This window comes from Nyctereutes procyonoides, unplaced genomic scaffold, assembly GCF_905146905.1.
Source record: "Nyctereutes procyonoides isolate TBG_1078 unplaced genomic scaffold, NYPRO_anot_genome, whole genome shotgun sequence".
Classification (NCBI taxonomy): domain Eukaryota; kingdom Metazoa; phylum Chordata; class Mammalia; order Carnivora; family Canidae; genus Nyctereutes; species Nyctereutes procyonoides.
This window is the reverse complement of record NW_026575042.1, coordinates 16,348,664-16,368,940: the sequence shown is the minus strand read 5'-3', so window position 1 is coordinate 16,368,940 and position 20,277 is coordinate 16,348,664. Positions and strand designations below refer to the sequence as shown.

The 20,277-nt window shown below is 34.7% G+C and overlaps 1 protein-coding gene across 1 annotated transcript in view; it reads left to right on the top strand.

The window, feature by feature from the left end:
* CMC1 (C-X9-C motif containing 1) overlaps positions 1-20,277 on the top strand; it is an 83,685-nt gene that overhangs the window by 11,182 nt on the left and 52,226 nt on the right. Inside the window, exon 2 of the mRNA XM_055321245.1 lies at positions 13,759-13,848. Coding sequence (XP_055177220.1) covers positions 13,759-13,848 — 90 coding nt within the window. The remainder of the gene's footprint in view (positions 1-13,758; positions 13,849-20,277) is intronic.

Below are 20,277 nucleotides of genomic sequence, written 5' to 3'. Positions count from 1 at the left end.
GGCACATGTTTTTTGTAGAAATGTTATGAAATATTGTAAGATGAAGAAGAACTGGTGGAATAGAATGGCCAAAGGCACCGAGGCACATTCATAGATTTGGGGGTAATCTACCATGCTCTAGATGTATATCAGAGAAAAATAAGGTATGTATTGCTGAGAAGGCACATGCATGCTGTCACTTCCCATATCAATGGAAAATTGTGCTTGTAGGAAAAGATAGTTTCAAAGGTTTACCAAATAAATATGAAATCTTTTCATTTAAGAAATTATGGCCACAATGGAGATTGCAGCACATTTCTAAAATTGGCATGTCTTCTTGTGTAAGTTGATTTCCTGCTTTGGTATACTTTCAGATTTGTTGTCCCTTTTTGGCCTCATCTTGGTTAAAGTAATGTGGGTGGAAGAGGAAGTTTTCACACCTAGCAATCTGCAGAATCTGAGGTCCAAGAAATAGGTGCTTTTGGGAAATGGGTACATCTAGTGTGAACTAGGTGGTTATTAACAGTGAAAGCTGATAGGACAGAGGAGTTCAAATGAAGCCTACTATTGTGGGATATATGTGGTATTTGACCCAGAAGCTAAGCAGAAATAGGCACGTCTACCTCAGTGAAGTGCTTTCCTTATTTTGATGAAGTTTGAGCTTCTAAAAAATTAGATTCTTACCAATTGACCTAGCATGTGATGTTTACACTCTTTGAAGGTATTTTTTCAGCCAAGTAACAAATGGCTCCTCTTGTGTTTTTTTTCTTTTAAATAATTTTTTCCATGACAGAAATCAGAGAATCAGAGGGTGCTTGGGTGGCTCATTCGCTAAAGCATCAGCCTTCAGCTTGGGTCATGAACCTAGGGTCCTAAAATTGAACCCCGCATCGGGGACCCCGCATCGGGTTCCCTGCTCAGTAGAAAGCCTGCTTCTCCCTCTGCTGCTCCCCCTGCTTGTGCGTGTGCTCACATGCTCTCTTTCTCTCTCTGTCAAATCTTTTTAAAAAATCATAGAATCAGAATTCTATTTAACATTCTGAGAAAAAAATCTAAACTGTGAGTTTGTTATTTTGATTATGCTCCCAATGCTTCTGAAACAGTCATGACTATCCAGTCATGACTATCTATTATTTCACACTTTGCATGACTTTAGAAGCTTACGCAACCTGGTTTGCTAAAATCCCCTTAAATAGGCCACCACCCCTGTATGTGTGTCATGGAAGATTCAAGACCTGGGTTACATGATCTTGGCATGCCGCTCTGTTAGAGACTTGGGTTATTTTTTTTATTTTTATTTATTTATTTTTTTAGAGACTTGGGTTATTTCACCTCTGTAGGTCTCCTCTTTTTTATCTGCAATATGGAATCAAACTATTTCACTTGGGAGGGCTGTTATACAGGGATTTCATTGCCCTCATCTTGAAGCTTTATAGCCAGAGGCAGGCTGGAAATTGGTTGGGGTAGATGTCTCTTACTACTCATTTTCTTTTCTGGTTTGTTTTGTCAGTTCAAGAAGGACTTATTGAAGGAAAGAATGTGAAAGGAACACTGATCTTCACTGTCTTAATTTTCCCAGCCTAAGTACTTCCACCACCCACCCCCCTTCCTCAATTTATCATAGCAAGGAAGTACGAACAAGCTGGCAAGAACATGAAAATCTGATCAAGAGCATCCCTATTTCTGTGCTGTTGAGGAGAAATGGAGTCTGCCTAGCTTCCTGGTGTGAAGCACTTATTGGAAATGTAGCAATTGAGAACTCTGGTCTTTCTATATTGTTCATGACACCATCTGCCTGGAGTCCTTCATTTTGAGGCTCTTGGTAATTAGTAAAGAAGAGAGACCTAAAGATAGAAACTATGGCTAATGAGAATATGGTTGCAAACTTCAAGTATTTTTCTTGTTTTTCCTCCAGAGTAAAGAGTAGCATGGAAATATCTTTAGGAGCAAATAAATAATAACTAGAAAGTTTTAAAAGTGGCAGTATATAAACAAGAATCAAATCAGTTAAATTAGAATGTTTTCACTATTGAAAAGGTATACTTTGCCCTTCAGGTGTCACTTCTTTCCAATGAACGATTCTGTAATATTCTGATTTGGTTCACTGTTATCTTTTTGGATTCATAGCAAGTGCTGTTGTCAGTAGACTTATAATCTACTACTGCCATACTGCAAGAACACGTGAGCCCCAAAGCAGTATCTGAGCTAACAAATTCAGCCAGTGAAAAAGGTGAAAATTGACTTTCAGGTGATGATAGAATGTTGAGAAGTTAGAGCTTCGGAAATTTTCCCTGCTGGTGTTATCCTGATTTTTTATCTCAGTATAAATTCATTCATGTGACCCTATAGTAGCAAACTCTCAAACTTTGATTTTTTTTTTTGCAGGCTCTTTTGCAAGTGTATAACATATATGTGTCACTTAACTTTGAGAGAATCATTCTGTAATTTTATGAATAAAAATTATAATTTTATTTTAATTGTGTTGAAGATAGCTTTGTGTAATATGTATAAAATAATATTTAGTGGTTGGTATGCTAGCAAACGAGAGAATCTTTAGCAGAATTTGTTCATATATTTTTAAGTCTGTTATTTCTGACTTAACACTAAGAGTTTGGAAAATCTAAATCAATATTCATGTGATTCTAGAATTGTTTTTTTGCCCTAGAAGGTTTTAGAAGAATGATCAGAAGGAGTTTTTGTAAGCCATCTAAAAAAAAGTGTTCAAGTAGAAATTACAACCTAGAATTCAGAATATGGGCGAATTTCTATTATATTTCTTATGGAAAATAGTTTAATATTACACAGCTATACTTGTATTTAAAGAACTGATTTTTAAAATTAGTGCTTTTGTTATCTAAGACTACTGCAAAATTTATAGAGCAAAAGACTCATCAGGACATATTATTAATAAGTTGGATAGATTAAAATTATATGTGAAAGGAAGAGGTAACATTTTGAAATTGGTTTTATAAAAGAGGTCAGTATATTACAATATTTCTTCTGCTCTCAATAATTATTGTGTTAATGTGTGATGCCTCATATGATGTGTGCTGCAGACCAGGAGAAAAGAAATATGTGGAGATAGTCCTCTGTTTTATTATTTACCTTCAAGTACACATCAGCTTTCCACTCCATAGGCAGTCTCACAGGCATCTGAAATTCACCATGTCCACAGCTGAATTCCCCTCCTACCTGGTGTTTCTTTTGTGCTCCCTATGTCAATGAGTAGTCACGGCATTTCCCTGGGAGCCAGAAAACTGGGAGCCTTCTTTGAATCCTCTTTTCCTTAGTGCCTGTAGGCCCTGTGCATCTTGTAGGGCCTCTCTTGAAGCTGCCCTTTTCTCTCCATCCATACTTTCAACGCCTCCTATGAGCTTACTATCCTTTTCCCCATCTTACAGCAGCTCTGGCAAAGCTAAGGGGAAAAAGGAGGCATCAATAAATAGTTTAGGCCAGTTTTCAGCAAACCATGGTCCAGGCAAAATCTGGTAAGGCCCATAAGCTATGAATGGTTAGTAGGTGGTTAAAAACAAAAACAAAAAACATACATGAGGTAGTTTGTAGTCTGCAAAGCTTAAAGTATTCACAAGTCTGGTCCTTAGAAATAGTTTGTTGAACTCTGGCATATGCAGTGGAAATTGGGATACAACTATAGGTATGGTAGAGAGGAAAAAATGTGAATCATTATTTGGGAAAATGTAGATGAAATGGATAGTTTGTTCAAGAAATATAAATTTACTAAAACCATAACTGACTAAAGAATAAAAAGCCCTTAGAAAATTGAGTTAGTAGTTAGGGTTAGAAAACTCTGTGTCTGTCTCACGTACAGTCACATTCATACCGCAAGCCCTGGGCCCTAATAGCAGTCAGAGTTCCAGCAGAGACCACAGGGCTATTGTGTGTAGGTATGTCTACACACACATATGCTCAGGTACTAGGTCATGTGACTGGGAGCTAGTTGAGCAAGTCTGTAGGGCAGGCTCTGCTTCAGGAAGAATGGCTGTCAGCATTGGAATTCTTGGTTCTGAACTGAAGGTACGGTTTGCAGAAGCAATTCTTTAGGAAAATCTCAGTCCTGTTCTTAAGGCTTTTCTGGCCCACCTAGAGTATCTAGAATAATCTCCTTTACTTAAAGACGACTGATTATAGACTTTAATCACATCTGCAAAGTACCTTCCCAGCAATACCTGGGTTAGTGTTTGAGTAAGTGGAGACTATAGCCTAGCCAGGTTGATTCATAAAACTGACAGCCACAGATAGTTTCTTTTTTTTTTTTTTAATTTTTATTTATTTATGATAGTCACACACACACAGAGAGAGAGAGAGGCAGAGACACAGGCAGAGGGAGAAGCAGGCTCCCCACCGGGAGCCAAAGGCAGGCGCCAAACCGCTGCGCCACCCAGGGATCCCCACAGATAGTTTCTACCAAACTTTTAAAGGAACTGATAATGGTCTTTATACAGAGCATTCCACAGAATATAAGGGAAGAGAAAGGTCCCTACTTTATTGTTTAAATAATGTAACTATGATGCTAAAGCAACACAAAGGAAAATCATAGGCAAATCTTAACGTGAAGATAACTATAAAAATTCCAAATGAAATTTAAGCATCCAAGACAGAGGTTCTGTTAGTTTCTACTCATCATTTTTCTAAAGGACATAGCCAGTAAGAATTTAAAAAGAGTAGAGCTGTCCCTGTGATTATTTACATAGAAATTAGAAGAGACTATGGACAACTCTGTGCCTCTCATGAATAAATAAATACCTAAATCTTTTTTAAAAAAAGAAACTGTGGACAATTTACTAGAACCAATGAGAGTTCACTAAGATTGTGTTGGTTATAAGGGCAATGTAAAAAATTTAGGTGAACCTGTATACCAGCAACAAATAATTACATGTTACTTATGAAAATATACTTTTATTGGTAGAAATAAATCTAATAAAAGATAGGATCTTTAAGGAGACTAATAAAAGATGAACAGTATCTTTAAGGAGAAAATTATGGAACTTTGTATCCACTTACTTATTTAATTTCTGATAGTTATGTGTTTATCACCCATGAGTGCAGATACTTATCCTGGTTTAAAGCTAAGATATTATAAATTGAGGTAAAATATACAGTGAAATCTATAGGTTATGAGTTTTGATAAATGTATACAGCCCAATCAAGACATCCCCACAGAATATCCTTCTCAACTCCTATAGATAACTAGTATTTTATTTTTTAATCACCATAGATTTTTTTTTTCATGTTCTTGAATCATGTAGTATTTACTCCTGTGCCTGGCTTCTTCTCAACTGAGTTTTTGAGCTTTCCCCATGTTGCGTCTATTAGTAGTTAATTATTTTGTATTGCTGAGTAGTATTCAGTTGGGCATTTAGGTTGTTTCTCATTTTTGGCTACTATGAATAATGCTTCTCTGAACAGACTTGTGCAAGTCGTTTTCTGGAAATGCATTGTCATTTATGTCGGTTGAATGAATACCTAGGAGTGGAAAATAGATTAGATGTATATTTAACTATGACTTAGCAATTAGTTTTCCAGAGAAGTTTTCACACTCTTACCAGCAATATATGAAAGTTCCAATTGCTCCACGTTCTAACATTTGGTGTTATCAGTATTTTTAATTTTAGTCATTCTTGTGGGTGTGAAATGGTATAATGGGGTTCATTTGCATTTTCTTAATGACTGATGATTTTGAACACCTGTTCATTTACATATTCACAATTTGTATGTATTGTTTTTGAAGAATCCATTCAAGCCTTTTGTCCCTTTTTTATTGGTTTTTTTATTTGATTGTATTTTTGTTATTGATATATAGGAGTTCTTTATATATGCTAAATTCAATCAAGTCCTTTGTTAAATATATCTGTATATATCTATGTGTCTATATATAGATATAGATCTGGACCTATCTATATCTGTATCTATATCTATGTATCTCTGTTCTGTGAATACTTTCTCCTGACTTGCCTTTTAATTTTCTTCATGGTGTTTTTCAGTGAACAGCAGATTTTATATTTGATGAAATTATATCTCTTTTTTTCTTCTGTTTAGTGCTGTTGTGTCTACTCAAAGAGAATTGAAGGGGTTTTTTGGTTTAATAGTTTTAGTTTTTACATTTAGGTTTATGATGTAAATTAGTTTTTGTGGGTACTGTGAAGTAGATCAGAGGCTTAAGCTTATTTCCCACTCTCCATGTTTATCTAGGTCTGCCACCATTTGTTGAAAATGTTTTTTTCTTTCTTCATTCAGTAACCTTGATGAATCTGTAAAGCAAAGTGACTATATATAGGTGGAAACATTTCTGGACTCTGTTTTGTTACATTAATCTACTTGTTTATCTTAATTTATGCCAGTACTTCACCACTTGGATTGTTGTAGCTTTGTATTGAGACTTGAAATCACTTGAAATCTGGTAGTGTAAATCATCTAAATTGGTTCTTCTATTTTAATGTTGTTTTAGTTATGCCAAGTCCTTTACTCTTACACATTTTTAAACTTTTTAAAATTATCACTTTATTTTGAAATAGTTTAATGCAACAAACTGCAAAACATGGCAGATTTTATGTACCTTTTCACCAGCTTTTCCTACTGATGGTGTCTCTCATAACCATAGTATACAGTCCATCCATGAATATAATGTTACTTTCAAGGATCAGAGGGAGAAAATAATCTTGCTTTTTTAATGTATAAAGTACTGTTATACATGCAGTGTATAGAAAGACAATGTGTTTGTGGTATTAATGTATCATGGAGGGGCGTTAGAAAAAGTCTGAAAAGACTCTCTCGAGTAAAAATGGAAAAAAGTTGGGACACACTGTTATAATTAATTGTACCTAAGGAACCAGGAATTGACATTATGCTAACTCAGGTACATATTTTAGTTAAATTTTACCATATTTTACATGGAGTGTGTGTGTGTGTGTGTGTGTGTGTGTGTGGTTATGACATTTTATTACACGTGAATAGTCAAGTAACCATGCAGAACTGTTAAGTCAGCACAAATGAAACCTTTCATGTTTGCTTTTAATAGTCCAACTCCTTCCTCAGCTCTTTACTGGCAACCAATGACCTGCTTTCCAGTACTCTAATTTTGTCACTTTAAGGATGTTCAATAAATGGAATCACATAATAATATAATTATTAAATTTAATAATAATATTTAATATGTAATTATAATATGAATAATAATTAAATAATTATTAAATAATATAATAATAAAAAGACCCTCTGAGATGGTCTTTTTTCATTTGATATAATGCCCTTGAGATCCATCAAGTTGCTGCTTTTGTATATCAGTAGTTCATTCTGTTTTATGGCTGAGTAATATTCTGTTGTCTTGTTGAACTGTTGTTATTCATTCACCCATTGAATTCCATGTTTTGGCTATTACAGCTTAAACCTACAGTGAACATCTGTGTACTCGTTTTTGTGTGAACATATATATATATATATATTTTTTTTTTTTTTGGATAAATCCTGACGAGTGTGTTTGCTGAGTCATATGGTAAATGTATGTTTTACTTTTATAAGAAACTGCCTGATTATCTTCCAGAGTGCCTATACCATTTAATGTTCCCATTGGGAATGTATGAGAGATCTGGTGACTTTGCATCCTTGTTAGCACTTAGTAGTAGTATTTTTTCTTTTAGCCATCTTAATAGGTCTTTAATGGTAACTTTTATAATTTTATTTTGGATTTCCCTAATGACTAGTTATATTAAGCATCTCTTCATATGCTTATTTACTATCCTTATGTCTCCTTATATAGTGTTTAAATCTTTTGCTCATTTCTAAATGGATTGTTTTCTTGTTGGGGTTTAAAGAAGTTTTTATATATTTTGGATGCAAGTCCTTTTTCAAATATGAAATTTGCAAATAATTTTTCACATTATGTTGCTTGTTGTTATCTTCCTAAGAGCAGTTATTGTAGAGTGAAAAGTTCTTCACTTTGGATGAAGTTTGAATTTATTGATTTTTTTTTTCTTTTATGGATCATGAGTTTTGTATCATGTATAAGAACTCTTTAACTCTGGGTCCTAAAGATTTTGTCCTATGATTTCTACTAGAAGTTTTTTTCCTTTAACTTTATATTCTGAAACAATCATAGACTCACAGGAAGTTGCAAAAAATACTAGATAGAGTCCTACATGTTCTTCATGCTGCTGCCCTCAATGATGACCTCCTATATAACTGTGGTATAATATCAAAAGCAGGAAACTGAAGTTGGTACAATACAGTTAATTAGACTATAGACTTCAGTTTTCTCCAGTTTTTATGTACATGCTTATGTGTGTGTATAGCTCTATGCAATTTTACTCCATGTTCTTGTTCTTATAAGGAAAACATTCAGTGTTTTATCATTAAGTGTGATGTAGCTATAGGATTTTTGCAGACACTGTAGATTGAAGTTCCTTTCTCTTCCTAGTTTTTTGAAAGTTTTGTTTTTAATGAATGGTATTAAATGTTTTTTTCTGTTTCATTTGATATGATCATATGGTTTTCTTTTTTTAGACTGTTAATATGATTGATCACATTGGTTGATTTTCAAATAGAGACCCAACCTTGTATCTTGGAATAAACCCAATTTGATGTGGTGTATTTTTCTTTTTCTAGATTGCTGGATTTGATTTGCTAATATTTTGTTGAGAATTTTTGAGTCTATAGATTGTGAGGAATATTAGTCTGTTTTTTTTTTAATACTGCTTTTGCTTTTGATATCAGAGTAATACTGGTCTCATAAAATGTGCTGGGAAGAGACTATAGAATTGGTGTTATTTTTTCTTTAAATATTTCATAGACTTTGTCAATTAAGCCATCTGGGCCAGTTTGATTTTTCTAAAACAACAAAACTTCAGTATAATTATCTCATTTGTTTCCCTGTTTTCAATTTTACTGATTTCTGCTTATTTTTTGGGCTTGTTTTAAGTTCCTTTTGTTCTTTTTCTAGTTTTGCAGATGGAAGCATAGATTATTAGTTTGAGACTTTCTTTTTAAGTGTGAACATTTATTGCTATAAATTTCCCTAAAAGCACTGCTTTAGCTTTGTCTTAGAAGTTTTAGGAAGTTCTGTTTTTGTTTTTGTATTCTTCTACCCTTCTTAATACTTCTTTGATCTATGATTTATTTGGAAGAGTACTGTTTAATTTCCAGGTGTTAGGAGATTTTCCTGCTACTTTTTGTTTTTAGTATCTAGTTGATTCTATTATGGCCAGAAAAAATACTTCCAATTTGTTGATATTCCATTTGATTTATTTAGTATTTTTATTATTATTTTTTTTAGTGATTGTTACAAGATTATACTATATGTACATAGGTTATGATAGTCTCTCAGCATGAACATTTTATCATTTAAGTGGAATGGAGATAATCTTGCTATCACCAAAGTTGATTTACCATCTCCCTTTTATGGTATAGTCATCCTTAGTATTACCTCTATACACATTGAGAATGCTATGATTTTTGCTTCTGTCAAAGATAATACTTAAAACTCAAGAAGAGAATAGTTTATTTATCTTTCTGTTGTATTTCTTAATTCCTGTTTTGTGTTTCCTTTTGTTACCATATCCTTCCTGTTTGAAGGAAGCCATTCTTTGAAAATAGGTCTGCTGACAAGAAATTACTTTAGCTTCCCTTCATATGAGTTGTCTTTATTTCATCTTCAATCCTAAAGAATATTTGATGGATATAGAATTTTTGATAGTTCTTTTCTTTAGTACTTGAAAGTATTATGCACTTCCTTCTGGCATCTGTGGTTTCGGATGAGAAATCCTTTATCTTTTGTTTTCCTTTGTGTATGTGTATTTTTAAAGATTTTATTTATTTGAGAAAGAGAGAGCACACATGCAAGTGGAGAGGAGGGGCATGTGGAGAGGGAGAAGCAGACTCCCTGCTGAGCAGGCAGCCTGATGCAGGGCTCAATCCCAGGACCCTGGGATCATGACCTGAGCTGAAGGCAGATGTTCAACCGACTGAGTCACCCAGGTGCCCTGAGAAATCCTTTGTCTTTTGAATCTTTGTTCTCCTATATTTCTCTCTGATGCTTTGAAGATTTTTCTTTGCCTTTCATTTTCAGAAGTTTGATTATGATGTGTCTTAGGTATCTTAGGTCTTAGGTTTGTGTTTTTAATTGTTTTCCTTAAGAGGTTTATGTCTTTTACCTCATTTGGAAGGGTTTCAGCCATTATTTCTTCAACTATTTTTTTTGGCTCTACATTCTTTTTCCTTCTGAGACTCTGGTAAAGTAAGTGATAGATTTCTTTTTTTCATCCTGCAGCTCCTGAGCCTTAGTTCATCTTTTAAAATGCTATTTTAAAAATTATTATTTAATCTCTACTTGATTTTTATATATTAATCTTATATCTGGAAACCTTGCTGAACTCACATGTTAGTTCTAGTAACTTTTTTGTAGATTCTACTGGATTTTCTATTTTTTTTTTTTTTTTAATGATAGGCACACAGTGAGAGAGAGAGAGAGAGGCAGAGACACAGGCAGAGGGAGAAGCAGGCTCCATGCACCGGGAGCCTGACGTGGGATTCGATCCCGGGTCTCCAGGATCGCGCCCTGGGCCAAAGGCAGGCGCCAAACCGCTGCGCCACCCAGGGATCCCTCTACTGGATTTTCTAGATAAATAATCTTATTTCCTTTGAATAACTGCGGTTTTATTTCTTCCATCTAATGTTTGTGCTCTTTTATCCTGGCTAGTGATTTATCAATTTTAATAATCTTAGTGAATCAGCTTTGACTTCATTGCTTTTCTCTATCATTTTGTTTATTTTCTAGCTTATTGATTTTGGCTTTGATCTTTATTACTTATTTTCTTTTGTGTTTATTTTTTCTGATATTTCAAGGTGGAAGCTTATGTCATTTTTTTTTTTTTTTGGAAGCTTATGTCATTGATTTAAGACCATCCTCCTTTCTCAAAGTGGACTTTTAGTGTTACAGATTTTCCTCTCAGTACTGTTTTAACTGCATCACACAAATTATGCTGTTTTATTTTCATTTATTTCAAAATACTTTCCCTTTTGATTTCTTCTTAGACCCATGGGTTTTTTTTCTTTTTCTTTTTCTTTTTCTTTTTCTTTTTCTTTTTCTTTTTCTTTTTCTTTTTCTTTTTCTTTTTCTTTTTCTTTTTCTTTTTCTTTTTTTTTTTTATTATTTATTTATTCATGAGAGACCCAGAGAAGCAGAGACATAGGCAGAGGGAGAAGCAGTTTCTACAGGAGGAGCCTGATGCAGGACTCGATCCCAGGACCCTGGAATCACACCCTGAGTCAAAGGCAGTTGCTCAAACACTGAGCCATCCAAATGCCCCATCCCAAGGGCTATTTAAAAGTGTGTTAGTTTCCAGATGTTTGGAGATTATCAAGACATCTTTCTGTTACTGATTTCTAACCTAATTACATTGGTGTCAGGGAACATACTTTTATGATTTTGAATTCTTTTAAACTTACTGAGATTTGTTTCATAGACTATGGTTTATCTTGGTCAATTTTTAGCTGTTATCAAGAGGAATCTTCTGTAAATAGTTGATGATATGGTTCAGGTGCTTTATAATTTTAATATTAAAAATATGTTTTCTAATATGTTTTATATATTTCACATTTGTACATATATTTCACATTTGTACAGGGATTCATTTTTATTTTATCAGAGTATATTCTTTATTACTTCTTATGGTAGGTTTTGTTTTACAAAGAAAGTCACATCTTCCATCCCTCATGTTCTTCTGTAATGTGGCCTTGCAAGAAAGAATGGAGTCTTCATTCCCCTGCAGTTGAGTATAGCCTGTCCTTTGTGACTTGATTAACGTAGTGAGACAAGAAGGATGTTTCATGGCTTCTGTGACAGAGTCAGAAAAGGCCATACTGCTTTTACTTGGTTTTCTTGGAACGCTTGCTCTTTAGACATTCCTTCTTAGGTTGCTCCCTCTCCGTCTGACCTACCTGCTGTACTGTGAGAAGCCAAACTACATGGAGAAGCCATGTATAGGTGCTCTAGTTTACAGTCCTCACTGAGCCCATTCATCAGCCATTGCAGCCCATTTGTCAAATATGTAAATGAAGAAAGAAGTCATCCTGGAAGTAGTCCTTCAACCTCAGCTTTTGCAGCTGTTGTAGTTAATGCCAGTCATTTGACTCAGCCTAGATGAGGCCCCAGATACTGTGAGGCAGAGGAGTCCATTCTGCTTTACCGTTCTGAATTACTAGCCTGTTGGATCTCCATGCGTAACAAATGTTTGTTTTACACCATGAAGTTTGATTGATGGCTGTTGCACAACAATAGGGATCAGTCCTTTTCAGTAAGATTTGCCAGGGGTTTCAGTCCTTACATATCTGAAAATATTTTAAACTGCACTCTTAATTGGCTTTGGAATTCTTGGATCTAAAGTAATTCACTCTCAGAGCTTTGAAATTATTTGTCCATTGTCTTCATACATCCCAAGTTTTGGCAGTGAAACATGATGTAAATCTGATTCTCATTCCTCTGTGTGGGTTATGTGTTCTCCCTTTTGAAGCTTTTAGAATTTTTGACCTTAAGGTATTTTCAAAGTGCGTGTAGGTTTTCTATGATCCGTTTCTGTCTGAGGACTTCTATCTTTTTATTTACTTCAGTATACTTATTAAACTTTAAAATACACACACACATATATATATATATATATATATATATATATATATATATATATTTACTCTTTTAACTCTCCATGATGTGGATATTTCTTGATTAATTAGAGTTGGTTTCTCCCTTTCACTGTGTTGTCCCATTTAATTTAGGGGATTCTTGGCTGTTTTGTTGTTGATTTTGTTTGCTTTTTAAGATCCCTTTTTACACTCTTTGCAAATATCTATCACTTCATCGCTGCCTATTTCCAGAGGTTGTTGGGAATTGTATAGTACCAGGAAGAATTTAGAGGCTCCTAGTCTAAGGTCTTAGCTGTCACTAGATATTGGGAAACTTCCTGATCCTTTGGGGATAAATACAGGTATTACTTCTTTTACCTATGATGTAAAGGCAGCAGAAGAGGTCACCCACTTGCTCCTACTGAAGTATTTTAACTTAGTAATGCTTTGGTTTCTTTCAGGGAAGTCTCTTCTCATTTTTGCTGCTTCAGTGCATGGAGCAATACTCACTTTTGGCATAAATTTTTTTCCTGGGAAAAAACTCTGTGTATGATTAGCTCCTTTAAGCCTTTTGTCTTTCAAAGAGACTCTTGATTATTTTGCTTTCTCAGAGGACACCTACCCCTTTGTTTTTCAAGACTCTATGAATTTAAGGAGCTGGTAGCACTCTGCAGTAGCTGCTCTATCATTTTAGTCTAATTGTGGTAGTTTTGTTTAAAATGCACATAAATTTCACGTGCAATGTTTTTATGTGCACATGTAGTTCTGCTTTTCTTTTACCAGTTCTTTCTTTCTTAGGCTATTCTTTACTACTAGGTTGAGGAACTAATTAATGTTTTAGTTTATGACTTTAATTTTGACAAGACTGCATGGACTATGTTATCAAATAAAAGTGTCGCAATATAGCTTGTAGAAGTTTTTGGAAAGATATTGCCTGTGTCCCATATTTTTTTTCTGTTGCATATAAAAATTATTTAGAATGATTTTTAGTAACTAAAATAATCACAACTTTATGAGGTTGTGAGAGTCAGTTTTTAGTATGTTTGTATAGGCTTTTTGAGTAAGCCAGAGTGCTTATTTTTCCTAAACTGGTGATTTACGTGAGACTTCATTATATTAAAGAAAAATCTTTTTCTTTTTTTTTTTTTCCAGATCAGCATCTCAGACATGTTGAAAAGGATGTTTTGATCCCTAAAATAATGAGAGAAAAAGCCCGAGACAGATGTTCTGAACAAGTTCAAGGTAAGATTCAAATATTCATATAAAGATCAAATACATTTTTTATAATATGATCTGAATTTAATCCTTAGCCTCAGAATCAAGTAGTCAATGAATTAATATGTATGAATTGCTTCTCACCCTTTCACTGAGATACCAGTATTTCAGCTTTCAGAACTTCCAGACGGTGTTCATTTACAATTTAAAAATATTCTCCCAAATTACCAGTAAAAAACATTTTTTCCCCAAAAGCATGGTTACATATATAGAGAGAAACTTGGTTTTGAGTATTTTAGAGAAACTAGTTATTCTAGTAATTTTGATAGGGAAATAAACATCAAATGTAACATGTACCTGTTTTTTCTTCATCAACATATTCATATAGATGTATATACTAAGATGATCTTTGGTGTCATTGTCTATTACTGAATTGTTAATGGAATCCCAATATTATTTACAATGCATCTTTTTATTTTTTCCTTTTCCATATTTTAATTTTTTTTTTTTTTTAGATTTCTTTTTTATTTATTCATGAGAGACACACAGAGAGAGGCAGAGACACAGGCAGAGGGAGAAGCATGCTCCATGCATGCAGGGAGCCCGATGTGGGACTTGATCCCGTAATTCCAGGATCACGCCCTGAACTGAAGGCAGATGCTTAACTGCTGAGCCACCCAGGTGTTCCCGTATTTTACATTTCTAAGTGGAAGATATTTATGTAAATGCATGCACTAGGCACTCTATATGCACATTTTCTTTGGAAAATGTTAACATGAGATACTCCTGTACTTTGTAAATCTAGAAAGATACTGTTGATTAATATATAATATTTGGTGAAAAAATGAGGCCATAAGCAGTGGATCATTAGAAAAGCAGATGGCAGTATGACTGTAGAAATAGCTTCTTAAAAAAATCCACCTCCTGAAATGGCCATCTAGAAGAAGTTAGTAGTAAAATTTTGCTGACATAGACTATTTTCCTGGCTCCTCTTCACTTTTCCCTGTAGTCATCTTCTTTGAGGGATCTCAGTGATTCTTAGGATGATGGGCTGTAATTCCCCAGCAAGTTTCTACAGGGGAGCCAGGTGGTGTCAGTAATGTTTGTATGCTGGGAATACTTCTGTCCCTCTGATGCTGTTCTCCTTGGAGAATGACCTTTGGAATCCATGGATTGAAGCAGTGAGAGAAGAGTATACTATTCCTCGGAATGGACATTGTGTGATAGTCATTTCTGTTTCTTTCTTTCTTTTTTTAATTTTTATTTATGATAGTCACAGAGAGAGAGAGAGAGAGAGAGAGAGAGAGAGAGGCAGAGACACAGGCAGAGGGAGAAGCAGGCTCCATGCCCCGGGGGCCCGATGTGGGACTCGATCCCAGGTCTCCAGGATCGCGCCCTGGGCTAAAGGCAGGCGCCAAACCGCTGTGCCACCCAGAGATCCCGTCATTTCTGTTTCTTAGGTGACTTATAACCTATTCCAGTTTAAAATCCATTCATAAATTAGATTTAAGTTAAATCCATCTATAAATAAATTTTATCAATAATTAATTATTTTTGGGTTGCTTGGGTGGCTCAGCAGTGGAGCATCTGCCTTTGGCTCACAGTGTGGTCCCGGAGTCCTGGGATCAAGTCCCATACTGGGCTCACCTTGAGGAGCCTGCTTCTAACTTTACCTTTTCCTGCCCCTCCCCTCTCTCTGGGTTTCTCATGAATAAATAAAATCCTTAAAGAAATAAAAACAATTATTTTCATTCTGATACTAGCTTTGCTTTCCCTGTTAATTAGTGTTTAATCAAGAGCACTTTTCTTCCACCCACACCTCCAGGTGTCAGGAGAAATTAACCTATTGCTACCTGCAGACAGCGGTCAGTGCAAAGCTGGCATTGGCAGGTGTCATGCTGTTCCTCTCGAGATAATCCTCCACTTGACTCAGAACTTTAAAAAAAAAAAATACATGTTCTAACTCAGATGAGGGAGGATAAAAATTAACACTGCATGATGAAATTATAGGGCTAACTTTTCACTACCAGGAAAATTTACTTATTACTGGTATATTGGTACAAAGTGATAAGTATGAGTTGTATTTATGCTGTTTTTAACACATTATTCAGGTATCTGGAATGAAATAAAGTTAGCTAGCTCAATTATAGATTGGGTTTTTACTCACATGATTCAGATGAAAATGCAGAATAATTGGGTTCAGGTTTCAGAACTGCCTTTGCTTATTCATCAACAGTGAAACTTTTTGGTTTTTTAAAATGAAAGTAGTAGAGTATAACTTTAAAATATTTGTAAGTGTGATGTTGCATGACTATCACATAATGAGTGGTACAGAAAAGAAAATATTTATTTTTTGCTTCTTTATCAAAAGTTGTTTAGGGTGTTGATTTGGTTAAGTTTTTTTTTTTTTCAGTATACTGAAAATCTTCTGAAGATTCAAGCATCTTAAAATTTGAGATCTAGTTGAGTTATTTTAATGCATTTGCCCCTATTAGAACATGTTATGAAAATTGATTTTTGAATATTTGAATCTTTTATAGATAATCATATATTGATATTTTTTAGGCCATATGGTCTAAAACAGTGTTATAGAATCTAAAATTGATTATTTTATAAAAGAATAATCTTTATTCCTCCTGCTTAACCATGTGATTTAATAAAGAGCATACATTGGTATCACTTAAGCAGCAACAGAAGAGCTACATTTGAACTGAACAATGAGATGTAATTTAGAATCAGGACATTTCCTTGTAGTTTATTTACTGTTAATAGCCTTTGCTTTATTAAATAATTGTAGGATTGTATGAAAAAGCATTACGTGTTCTCATTGTATATAGTTCTTGGATAAAGATAGAGGAATTTTTTAATAAGTGATCTGACTTTCTGCTAAATGCCTGAAACCTGACTATGTAGGAAAGCTTTTCTGTTTGATTTTTTTGCATGTCATTTCAACCCAGCTGATCATAAGAACTGGGTCAGACTGCCAGCAACTTAGGTTTCTGAAGGGAATGGAACAGCTTTTCCGGGGACAAAGAGAAATGAAATCACTTTCAATGAAAGAAAGATGCCTCATTATAGTCACCAACAGCAGTTATTGACAGCTACACTTCCTATTAACAAGGAGCATTTAACTAAGAGTTTGGCTGTTGGATCTTTGGACTTGATCTAATTTGCTAGCATTAATTAGTTTCTTTTGAGCACAGACACTTGGTGCTCACAGCTATAGATTTGGAGGGCTAATTAGGATAGAAAATTGAACAGAATGGGGTAAGGCATTAACCTTCAACCATTACCAGCTGGGACACTGATAAAGACCACAGAGTCCAAATGCTCCCTATTGATGTGAAGAGTACCCTAATGAATATCAATTTCAGCCAGGTTGCTATATTCTTACTAGTTCTCTCTTCATTATAATTTTTAACCAGTTTCCGTGATACCTTCATTGCCTATTGGTTTTTACTATACACTGATTTAGTCTGAGTTGCACATTTCATTTTATGTTTAAACAGAACTAAAATTTATCTTAAGTAGCAGGTAACATTTAGAATGTTTCATTGTTACATGCCTTAATACTTCTAAAATTCAATTTTTATTAACAATTACATAACTCTTATTCTACGGTGAGTTTTTATAAAGTCACAGTAACTATGATTTCAAATAATGAAAATTATAACCTAAAAAAAAAACCAAAACTATAACCTGAAACAAGAGAATCTTAGCTTTTGGGTAACAAATTGAGCAGTGTTTGTATTAAACTGGTGTCAACCTGACAATCTTTGTCTTCATAAAATACACTTTTTTTGTTTTTGCTTTTTGAATAGAAAAATAGTAACTCCTCACCTGTTCTTTTGGAATTTAACTTTGATTTAATGAGTCAACCTAGAGTTTAGACACAGAATTGAGAATGTTGATCTTGTTATTACATAAACTTTGACAAGATTATTAACTATTGGTAGAGCATATATTAGCAGACAAGCTAGTGATTGATTGATTTAGGTAGAAAACTAAACTTTATGGCATTATTCTTTTGCCAGTGATATTGGCAATGAATAGAGCCACTATATTTACCAAAGTGTATTTTTAGATATTAACATAGTGAATACTAATACTATGTTGGGGATGAAACTGAAAGAAGATTCTAGGCTGTCATATCTCTCCCCATGTCTCCCATTTCCCAAAAGCCAAAGCAAATTCTCTTCCATCAAACGGGATGGTAGAATCATTGCTTTCTTGGATCTGGGAGTTACCAACTTGTTTTAGAAAGATGATTTGATGACCTCTGGAGGTTATTTTTCACTCTGGGACTTTTTTTTTTCTTTATAAATTTATTTTTTATTGGTGTTCAATTTGCCAGCATATAGAATAACACCGAGTGCTCATCCCATCAAGTGCCCACCTCAGTGCCCGTCACCCAGTCACCCCCACCCACCTCCCCTTCCACCACCCCCAGATCGCTTCCCAGAGTTAGAAGTCTTTCATGTTCCGTCTCCCTTTCTGATATTTCCCACTCATTTTGTCTTTTTACATGTGTTTGACTCTTGGCTAAGTTATGATTTATATTTTCTATGTTAGTAATACTGTGTCATATATATTGTATGTTACATATAGACACACATATATGTAGTTTGTCATATATATTTTATATATAATATGCACATAAGTATACATCCTTGTGTTACAGTTTTCCTTCTGGAAATAGTGCATGAGAGGAAGAGTCACTGAATTTCTGTTTTGTAAAAAAAATCATTATATTTTGTTGCTTTTTATTAATTGCATACTTGGCATTTGATATAAAGCTTCCATATTGAATAACGAAGTTAGCTTTAAAAATAATATATATTTTTTCTTTTTGCTGTGATATATCAAGACCAAAAAAAGTACTCTGGCATCACAGATGGCCTGGAGCTCTAGATGCATCAACTGCTCACTGACTCCTTTCATCCTTTGGGACCTTGTTTTACCTATTTTAATATTTCTTTTTTTTTTTTAAGATTTTATTTATTCATGAGAGACACACACACACAGAGAGAGAGAGAGAGAGAGAGAGAGAGAGAGAGAGAGAGAGAGAGAGAGAAGCAGAGACACAGGCAGAGGGAGAAGCAGGCTCCCTGCAGTGAGCCTGACATGGAACTTGATCCCGGGTCTCCAGGATCACACCCCCGGGGGTGAAGGCAGGCGCAAAACCGCTGTGCCACCGGGGCTGCCCTAATGTTTCTTTCATATCAGTGTCTTCTGCTGCAGTCTTTTGACCAATAGGTAGTGTTAGTTCTAAAGGAATTCTATAAAGTATAAGAAAGCATGGATTGTTCACTTTTTGAGACATTGCAGACTTGTAGTTAACACAGAAGTTTGATAAAATGCCTATCTTCTTCTGTCAGTCACATGCAATTAAATATGTTACATTTTGTAAATTCCAAAGATAATGTGAACTGACAAAAAAATTAAGAATGCTTTGGATATTCTTTAGGATGTTTACAGGCAGAAAACTATCAAAACATTATTAAAACAAATTGGAGGACTGCGGACTGCAAATGGTCAAAGAAATCAATCTTCTATCCAACTGCATTACTTGAACCTGCCAAAAACTTTTCCTTTGTGGTTTGAATGGTGCTATTATTACCACATATATTTTGCCATTTAACAGTTCACCAATGTTAACTAACACTGAAGTGGAGATGGAACTATTTTCTATATATTAGGAGGATAATATATAAAATCACCAAAGGTATCTATTATGTCTAAGAGTATGTCATATACTCTAAGAAATATAAAGAGATAGAAGGTACAAAAATTCCTCTTCTTTGGCCCTCCACTGGACTCATCACATATTCGTATTCATGGCTCAGATTGATTACAGCCTAAGGATACAAGCAAAAAGAGCAAAGGGAAAAGGCACATGAGATGAAGTTTGGAGGAAACCAGGCGCAAACTTCCAAGAGTCCTTTCTCAGTAGAGTCACTTGGGCTGTGCTTAATTCCTACAGTGTTGAATTGTGACAGCATATGTGAAATGTTGTGTACTAGGGAAACTGATTAGACACTTAGTCCTCAGAGTTTTTATAAGGGATTGGTCACATGGGCATCCTTTGGTTAGCATTACCAAAATTTTAGACTCCCAGAAGGAAAGCAGGTGTTCAGCATTAAACCATATGGTTTGCACAAACAGTTTTAGACACAGTGAGCCACTCTTAGCAATTAGAGAATGATGGGAACACTCCCAAAATCGAAGTTGTCAGACACCAGCAAAAGGCCAACCTTGCAAACAGGCTTTTCTAAGGATAGCAGCCTCAGGCCTGCTGTGTCCACCCCTTTCTGCATATGAACATAATACAGATTAATTGCCAGTTAGTACTTGTGTATGCCTATCAGGCCTGATGTCATGACATTATGAGTAATAGACCTATATCTGACAAATACAGTGGAATTATTCTTAAAACAGCTGAGCAAAGTATATAGC